This window comes from Berghia stephanieae, chromosome 2, assembly GCF_034508935.2.
Source record: "Berghia stephanieae isolate SIO BIC M18660-M18661 chromosome 2, UCSD_Bste_1.3, whole genome shotgun sequence".
Taxonomy (NCBI): domain Eukaryota; kingdom Metazoa; phylum Mollusca; class Gastropoda; order Nudibranchia; family Aeolidiidae; genus Berghia; species Berghia stephanieae.
This window is the reverse complement of record NC_088361.1, coordinates 29694598-29704597: the sequence shown is the minus strand read 5'-3', so window position 1 is coordinate 29704597 and position 10000 is coordinate 29694598. Positions and strand designations below refer to the sequence as shown.

The 10000-nt window shown below is 34.7% G+C and overlaps 1 protein-coding gene across 4 annotated transcripts in view; it reads right to left on the bottom strand.

Moving 5' to 3' along the window:
- The window catches only part of LOC144964671 (uncharacterized), a 39173-nt gene extending 29880 nt beyond the window's left edge, over window positions 1–9293 (bottom strand). The window contains exons 1-5 of one of the 4 annotated variants that reach the window (XM_078899174.1): window positions 9092–9293; window positions 7847–7935; window positions 7256–7336; window positions 5984–6059; window positions 2954–3030 (exon numbers count right to left, since the gene is read on the bottom strand). In XM_078899174.1, the coding sequence (XP_078755300.1) occupies window positions 2954–3030; window positions 5984–6059; window positions 7256–7336; window positions 7847–7915 (303 nt within the window). In that variant the 5' untranslated portion in view covers window positions 7916–7935; window positions 9092–9293. Of the gene's footprint in view, window positions 1–2953; window positions 3031–5983; window positions 6060–7255; window positions 7337–7846; window positions 7936–8768 lie in introns of all 4 variants that reach the window. The other 3 variants (XM_078899176.1, XM_078899175.1, XM_078899177.1) reach the window with 3 other exon arrangements.
- Between the last annotated feature and the right edge of the window lie 707 nt (window positions 9294–10000).

The window sequence follows — 10000 nt, the reverse complement described above, 5'->3', positions numbered from 1 at the left end:
TGCCCAAATGTAATTATGGGTTTGATTTAACATTGTTGTATTGGACAATACTTTGCATTGTTTGACAGTATTTCCATTTTAACCCTGAGCCCTTAACAATTTGGATTATCAGACCAGTAATTAAGAACAGGTCGGATGAACTAGAAGCTGGACATTGAATAAGTAGTCACAAAATAAAATAAACAATTGAAAGTAAAAAAATGTGAAGCTTGAGTTTGGTTGAATAATAATAATAATAATAATAATAATAATAATAATAATAATAATAATAATAATAATAATAATAATAATAATAATAATAATAATAAGAAGAAGAAGAAGAAGAAGAAGAAGAAGAAGAAAATAATAATAATAATAATAATTATTATTATAATAATAATAATAACAATAATAATAATAATAATAATAATAATAATAATAATAATAATAATAATAATAATAATAATAATAATAATAATAATAACAATAATAATAATACTTTATTGCATCCCAAAAAGGAAATTTTTTGTACAGACATGTTATAATTTACACAATAAGATAAAAATACAATGGAAATAGGATGTATATATAAAAAAGGAACAGCTCCATAACAAGAGCTGCGCTTTATAATAGGAATAATTTCAACACTGTAAAATAGTTAAAACTGTCACTATAAATTGAAAATTGAAAAGAGTGCAAAACAAATAAATTAATAAATTAATATTTACATTTTTTGAAAGTAAAAATGCGAAATAATTATATAAAATGATTATTGCTTGTTGTTATAAAGCCTAATACTGGACGGCAGAAAAGATTTTCGGTGTCTCTCTCTGTTTTCGTTGAAATAGAGAAAGGGTGACCACTTCTTTCTGACATAATCACTGATGGTCTTAGTGGATGATACTGGTCATTTAATATTTTAGTTATTTTATTTATACAAAATTTCTCGTATAAAAGATCTACATCGTCAACATCATTTATATAGCGTTTAATGGATTTTTTAATATTTGAATTTATTTTGTTCCTTTCCACTGCTAAGCAATTGACTCCCCAAGCTGTTATACAAAATGACAAAACACTTTCGATTACTGCTCTATACAATAATGTGCAGAAGGCATATGTACGTCTGCACATCTTATGCCTAATTATTTTCAAGTGTTCATCCCACTTGAGCCTGTCATCAATCGTTACACCAAGGTATTTGTAGTGAGGAACTCGCTGGACGAATTGGTCCTTTAATTTTAATGGTTCTATCGGTTCCTTCACTCTCCTAAAGTCAATCACTAGCTCCTTTGTCTTGCTTATGTTAAGCTCTAGGTGGTGGGCATCACACCAAGACACAAATCTATCAATTTCTTGCCTATAAGCCACTTCGTTGCCATTTGTTATGAGGCCTTGAAGAGCGGTGTCATTTATTAAAGGGACACTCAGGTTTTGACTTCTACAGTCATTCGTGTATATTGTGAATAATACAGGGGACAATACACAACCTTGAGGAGCACCAGTATTTGTAGTTATACAGGAAGATATGTTTTGTCCTAATTGAACATATTGTGCTCTATCCGTAAGAAATTCGAGCACCCAAGCAATTATATACTTGTTTAAATTCAGACTAGTCATTTTTTGAACAACCAACTGAGGTTGCATTGTATTGAACACTGAAGAAAAATCTGCAAAAAGCAATCTGCAATAGCTCTTAGCGTGATCCAGATGCCTGTAGATGTTGTTTGTAAACAGCAAAATGGCATCCTCTACGCCATGTCCTGGTTTGTAAGCAAATTGATGACTATCACTCAATGGCATAAACTGGTTCCTAATTTTAACAAGAACAAGTTTTTCTAAAGATTTCATGACTATTGAAGTCAGTGCAACAGGTCTGAGATCGTTCATAGATTCAAGTTTTTCTTTTTTTGGAACAGGAATAATTTTTGAAGTTTTCCAAATTTCAGGGATCGAAACGCATTGGAGGGACCAGTTAAAAATATGTGTATAAATGGGGGAAAGCTGATGGGCACATTCTTTTAATAATTTTCCTTTCAATCCATCCGGCCCAGCAGCCTTCCTCTCGTTTAGTTTTGAAAATACGAATCTCGTTTCCTTTTTCACTGGCCTCAATAGTCATTTCATCTTCCAAAGCCCTGTCTAATTTATGTTTTTCATTTTCAATATCAAATTTGTTTGCTGTGTCGAAACGTGAATAAAATTTATTTAGAGTGTCAATTTCGATATCTTCTGATATAATCGTGGGCTTTGGATTATAGTTAACAGCAGTTTTAAGCCCCCGCCACGTGTCCCGTAAATCCCCAGAAGAAAAGCATTTTTCAATTTTATTTTTGTACTTGTCTCTACAACTAGATATTACTCTCTTTATCTCTTTTTGTTTTGTTTTCAGATCTTTTTTGTTTCTACTAGTAAAGAGAGTTTTCTTTTGGTTCAATAAAAGTTTTAGATCTTTTGTTATCCAAGGCTTGTTGTTAGGATAATATTTTATTTCTTTTTTACAAGAAACTAGCTGTTCACAGAATTTTAAATACTCACTCACACAGTCATTCAGCTCATCCACACTATCACATGATTCGATAAAAACATTCCAGTCAGTGTATTCAAAACAACCACGCAACTCCTCACACACACTTTCGTTCATGACCTGAACACACTTCACTACTGGCTTATGTTTGATGACAGGGCGATATATAGGTAATAATAATAACATATTGTGGTCCGATATGAACCGAGTGGAGCTCTTGGAAAACATTTATAGGACTTGTCAACATTACAGAAAAATAGGTCGAGGGTCGATTTGTCACGATTAAAGCACTGAACAAATTGTGAAAGCCCAGGAATTATTATATTATTGCAATGATTAAAATCGACAAACTTTTGTTGTGATAATGTAATTAATTTTAAAGGAAATAAGTCAATAAAAGAAAATGGAAACAAAATAACATGCCAGTGCAATCCCAGACCAACTTACTTGGCAATAATCATTTATCTCACCAAGCCGTTTCATTGCTACTTCCTTGATGTGGCTGCGTCCAAAGAATATTTTCCCTGCAAGAGAAAATATGGGATTGTCATTTAATTAATATTTTGTGCCTACATTTTTTAATACCGTACTGTGATAAATGATAAGAAACATGCACTGAGACAGAAATTATATAATGATGGCAAGAGTGATTCATCATTGTTATAAAATTGTACATCACTGAGGGAAATAATATTCTGATATCCCCTTGGGAATAAAATCGTTGTCTATGTTCAACTAACATTCATTGTACCTGTGCCTTAAAATGCTGGATGTGGCATCCTATATGATATATGTAATTTATCTTGCAGAAGAAATGATATTGTAAATATCTTAGCGCATAGTAATAAACTATTTATAAGCACTAAACAAATATTTATATTTAATTATAATGTGTGACTCTCAAAACGATATTATATTGGGAAGAATTAGATATCACAAATTGTCATTCAAGTTGAAATGACCAGAAATGTGAGATTTTAGTTTTTGTTCATTACAGAAAATATATCCATGATCCTCAATAAACCATTAACTCAACCCAAGTCTTGTATCTTTTTTACAAGACATTCAAATTTCAGCATTTATATCAGAAGACAGACTGGACAACATGGACATTGACAGACGACAGAATGGACAACACTAGACATTGACAGATGACAGAATGGACAACACTAGACATTGACAGATGACAGAATGGACAACACTAGACATTGACAGATGACAGAATGGACAATACTAGACATTATCAGATGACAGAATGGACAGCACTAGACATTGACAGATGACAGAATGGACAACACTAGACATTGACAGATGACAGAATGGACAACACTAGACACTGACAGATGACAGATTGGACAACACTAGACATTGACAGACGACAGAATGGACAACACTAGACACTGACAGATGACAGAATGGACAACACTAGACACTGACAGACAACAGAATGGACAACACTAGACACTGACAGGCGACAGAATGGACAGCACTAGACATTGACAGACGACAGAATGGACAACACTAGACACTGACAGACGACATAATGGACAACACTAGACGTTATCAGATGACATAATGGACAACACTAGACATTATCAGATGACAGAATGGACAACACTAGACACTGACAGATGAGTGAATGGACAATACTAGACATTGACAGATGACAGAATTGACAATACTAGACATTATCAGATGACGTAATGGACAACACTAGACATTATCAGATGACAGAATGGACAACACTAGACATTATCAGATGACAGAATGGACAACACTAGACACTGACAGATGACAGAATGGACAATACTAGACATTGACAGATGACAGAATGGACAATACTAGACATTGACAGACAACAGAATGGACAACACTAGACATTGACAGATGACAGAATGGACAACACTAGACATTATCAGATGACAGAATGGATAACACTAGACACTGACAGATGACAGAATGGACAACACTAGACACTGACAGACGATAGAATGGACAACACAAGACACTGACAGACGACAGAATGGACAACACTAGACTCTGACAGACACCAAAAGAAATTTAAATATTGTATTATTAAATTACAACAATGCGATAGAAAGGTGTGGTGACAACAGATACCTAGACAAAAGAAAAAAAAATCTGACGTGCTATGTTCGAAACACACACACACAAACACACACATATCTTATAGTAGTCACATTCATTTCAAAGAATAACCCATTAGAGAAGAGGGGTGATGTCGTCATAATAGATCATTGTCAGTGATCATTAGTGTGTAGTAAATTTGGATATTTACCCTGAGCAATGGAATCGTCCAACGCGTCACGCGACCCCTCTTCCCCCACCCCACACACAAGAGGGGAGAGATTGGCGTATGTGCAAGAGGGGATTGGTGCAATTAATTAAGTGGGATGGGTGGTGATTGGTGGAAGAGAGGCGAACGACCTAGGCAAAAAAACGAGAAAAGGTGGTAAAGAAACTAGAATCGCTGGTACCGTTAAAATAGAAAGGTGAGAAGTGAGGACTGCCAACGCTTCTTCACCTTTGAACAATGATTGTTAAGGGCCAGGTGCTGATTTTACACCTGAGTACGGTGAGAGAATATGAGCACAGAGCTTTTTCCAAGGACTCAACTATGCGCTGAGCGAGGCTCAAACCCAGGACCTTCCGATCCAAAAGCGAGTGTCATACCACAAGTCCACATAGCCATACTAGACATTGACACAACACTAGACATTGACAGAGGACATACTAGAGAACACTAGACATTGACAGAGGACAGACAGGACACCAGACAATGACATGCCACAGACTGGACAACACCAGACAATGACATGCCACAGACTGGACAACACTAGACATTGACAGGCCACAGACAGGTCAACACTAGACATTGGCAGGCCACAGACCGGACAACACTAGACATTGACAGAGGACAGACTGGACAACACTAGACATTGACAGACTGGACAACACTGGACATTGAAAGACAACTGACTGGTGAAAACTGGTATTTATAGGCCACAGACTGAACAACACTAGACATTGATCAACAATAGACTAGACAACACTAAACATCGACAGACGGCAGACTGGACAATACTAGACCTTGCCAGACGACAGACTGGAGAATACTTGACATTGACAGACGACAGACTGGACAACACTAGACATTGACAGATGACAGACTGACATAACAGAACATTGAGAAGAAGTCAGAACAACACAGAAATTTACAGAAATCAGGACATAGTCGGACAAAAAGTCAGAAAAAAAGTGGATTTTGACAAAAGTCATGAAATGCTAAACATTAACAGTGGTCAGGATAACACAGGTCAATGATAGTGATACTCGGGTTGACAATTGTTATTTATATGATAAAGAATAATAACAAATGAAAAAGTCAAACTTAATAATGAATTCTGACAAAAATAATCTTGTGCCAGAGGGGTTGGGAGGGGGAAGCCAACTGACCTGGTAAAAATGGCATCACTCGTTTGCTTGGATCTAAAGATCCACCCTCTATGGGAAAGCTGTCAAGTAATAAAGTCTGTGAAGAAAAAAAACAAAGACAAGAAATGCATTGTAGCACATAGTGAGAGGTTAATTGATCTCAATTTTAGAGCCAACTTACTTCATAGTTATCAAATTAGAAATTCCTTAGGGTCCAAAAGCACTACTTTAAACTTACTAAAATGGAATGCTGTTGGTTAAAAAGTGAGGGAAGTGGCAATGGTGTGAGATAAAAATCCTAAAAATCGTCTACAATTCAGTGACAAAGCAGAGGAAAACATAAAAGAGTCAGGTAAGACGGATTTTAAAAATATAGTTTATGGCATTAGATTATATATAATTTATACACATTTGATGCTTGCATTCTTCAACAAAAGAATTAATCATCATGAGATCCTGCATGTCCAAGTGCGAGGCAATACCTTATGTTCTTGCATGTGGCATACGACAAGAATCTGTTGACCTGTGAGACTATAGTCTTTACGAAGAGGTGGTAGAAAAGAACTTGTGAGAACAGTATGGATAACCAGAAACAAATTATTTTGGCCTGGTCCGGAATTCAGTTTGAGCCTGGGGTAATTCTTAATTTGTCTATTTATTATTCATACCTCGACTTTAGGGTGGCTTCCCATCATCTTCAAATGCAATGTTAAGTTAAATTTCAAGTCTGGATGGGGATTTTAATGCCCCTGGTTATTTCCTGACTAAATACTCTCTGTAACAGTTGATCTGTTGCTTCAATCACCAAAGAAAAAAAAAATTACTTCATCTGATTCCATATAATTTATTATAGTGTCCATGAAATTTGTAATCTTTGGATAAAAATGAGCTTGTCTCTCCTTGTTATATCAATAAAAAATTGATGTTAATTTTTAAATCACCCTTTTCTACTCAAAATGCTTCATTCCGTTTTAAAGTCTACCTGCAATGTGGACTCATAAGATAAAAATAAATAAATTTAACCGTTACATAGCGCATTTCCATGGACTCATAATACTAAATGCTCTTCACAGTGCTTCCTTCATGAGAAAAGTTGCTTGTCAATGCCACAGTTTTGCAATCATTGCCATATATTCTGTGACTTACAATGCTCAACTCCACTTAAATTTATTATAAGACGAGAGACGATTCAGCTAACCCATAGACACTGTACATGTTCTATCTAAATGAATGAAAAGCAGAGTAGAATAAAACTTAAGACTCTCCCACACAAAAACGACAATCAGCACTCACTTGAAGGTCAAAGAACCGACTGTATCTTCTATAGATCTTGAAACAGGATCCATCTGACCATTTGACAACAATAACATATACCTACAAAAATTTAAAAAAACAGAACAGTTATGGGAGGGGCAGGAGTGGTAATTTATATTGATGATGATGACTTAAAAAACTAAAATAATTGTAAAAAGGGCATAACCGACAGAGTTAATCTCACTGTCCTGTTTTTGTAGTGTGAAAAAAGACAATGATAGTAACCTGTTGAACTCTAAATAGATGCAATTATTTATTTATTTATTTAGATCCAGCTATCCAATTTTGGCTGAGTATATATTCTGCAAGGAGTAGTTTACAGTAACATGATAAAAAAACTTCTGATGATAATGATGGGGAAGACAGAGCTGAAGAAGAAGAAGAGGAAAAAGATGATGCTGAAGAAGATACTGAAGACGAAGTAGAAGAAGAAGAAGAAGAAGAAGAAGAAGAAGAAGAAGAAGAAGAAGAAGAAGAAGAAGAAGAAGAAGAAGAAGAAGAAGAAGAAGAAGAAGAAGAAGAAGAAGAAGTTAAATAGCAACACAACTAAAAAACAGTTGAATTTCTTACATAATGTTTACTTGGTATTCGTCTCTTCTCTGCATCCACAACCTCGACATTCAAAATCTTTTTCCCCATCGTGGTCCACTAGTACTGTCCTATAAATAAGATTCAACATCATGTTAAAATAAACATTTTTTATTTTTTTCAAAATTAATGACTGTGTCATTTGTGTGCAAAATATTGACATTAACAATATTTACCTAATGTAAGCCTCATTAGGATTTGAATAATTGATAATATGCTCACTATGTACAGTCAACATAAACATGAAATGATTGTAGCTGTAGTAGCTTGCAATGTAATTTATCATGAAAATCGTTTTTATTTTGTGGAGTGACCTAGATTACCCATTGAGAAGAAATATTGAATGCAGAGAGAGAGAGAGAGAGAGAGAGAGAGAGAGAGAGAGAGAGAGAGAGAGAGAGAGAGAGAGAGAGAGAGAGAGAGAGAGAGAGAGAGAGAGTTATGGGAAGGCAACAATCAACAAATAAAAGAACATTAACATGGACTTGTGTTCGAATTCAAGTAGGCATTTTGGTAAACGTCCATTTGGCACTCCAGCAGTGAGCTGATTAATGGCCTAGGGGTTGTGACTTGATGTTTTTAACTTTTTTTGAGTGATGGGTCTCAAAATAAGTTCCATCGATTTTTTTATGGATGGATTTTAAAGATTTATGTCTTATTTTCTTCAGGAGGAATTTCTCTATCGTTTGGTGTTGTTTTTTTAAAAATCAATGCCAATTTAGTATATATTTTGATTGTGGATGAAATATGGTATATTTAGCTTTGGATAATTAAAAAATTAGACATTTGTAAATCAAAATTCCAGTGACGGCACACGATTTAACATCTTAACTTTTTAATAAAATTAAATTCAGGGCAAAGCGGTATAGCACATCCATGAAATTCGTTCCAGCAAAATCCTTACTCAAATCTTTAGCGGCCATGTAGGTCAGTCTTGAAATCCAAATGGTGGTTACTGACGGAAATGCAACAGTTTCAAGTCACAAAGTCCGTCAGTAAATAACAAAGGCAATTAGAAGACCATTTTCAGCCTTTAAACCGATATAAATTTTCTTCTGCTTATCTGATTTTCATAATTTTGGAAACTTAGAATCGTGTTGAAAAGCACTTTATAATTGAGCTCAATCCAATTTGAATGTAGAACAACTGTAGACTGTAGACTCTGACTGAAACTGTAGAATTAGATGACGAACTTAACTATGCCAAAAAATGCAATGCAAAACTTACTGGCAAATTTAATACTAATCACATCAAATATCATTTAGCATCGGTTCTATGTGGAACCGTTTATGTAAATTATACCGATGCTATTGATAAGAAACACGATCTTTTGAGTCATCAACATGTCATCTAAAAAAACTTTTTTCCTTTCCTGATGTTTGTTTACAACCTTCCCCACCCCTTCCCAGTGTTCTATATTCGGCAGACTAAATTTTCGCAATAAAGCTCAGTAACATTATGATTTCGTGTTATAAATCTAATGCTTAATGCTTTGCGTTCGACTTTGTGCGACACAAGTACAGTAAAGTGTTCCGTCCACCCATGCCCCTCTCCCAAACGGACTTTTTTTTTTCAGCTATGGTTTTTTTTTTTGCAGCACACTAATCACTGAAAAATTCATTTTTGTATCGCTCGATATGGTAATATTGTAGCTAATCATACTTTTATTTTCTCTTTTTACCCACACACAGACCTGAATATTACTTTTAATAAAATTAGAAAAATTCGTAGTTTTCAGGGGTAATAACATAATAGACCTTATAGATAGTTCGAAGATGGCGTGACTCAGGTCTTTGTTATTGTTTTTTGCCATCCGCGTTTATGAGTAATACTCACTGAACTGTATTAACCCGACTATAAACGTTAATGGATACACGCAGTTTTGTGTGTTGGTCCGTTATACTTCTGGATGGCAATGTTATGAGCTTCTTAGCCAAGCGCATACTATCTATAACTACTCTTAAAGATTATCAATTTGTGTTTAAATACCTCAAAATAATTCTTTAAACTCATTGATAAATTAGCTCTGGCAATAAAACGTTGTTTTCAAGAAGTAAATTGAATTAAAGATCTTTATATAAATTCTAATTCAGAAAAGTGAGTGGAGCAGGCACTTATGTTGGTAACAACAAGATG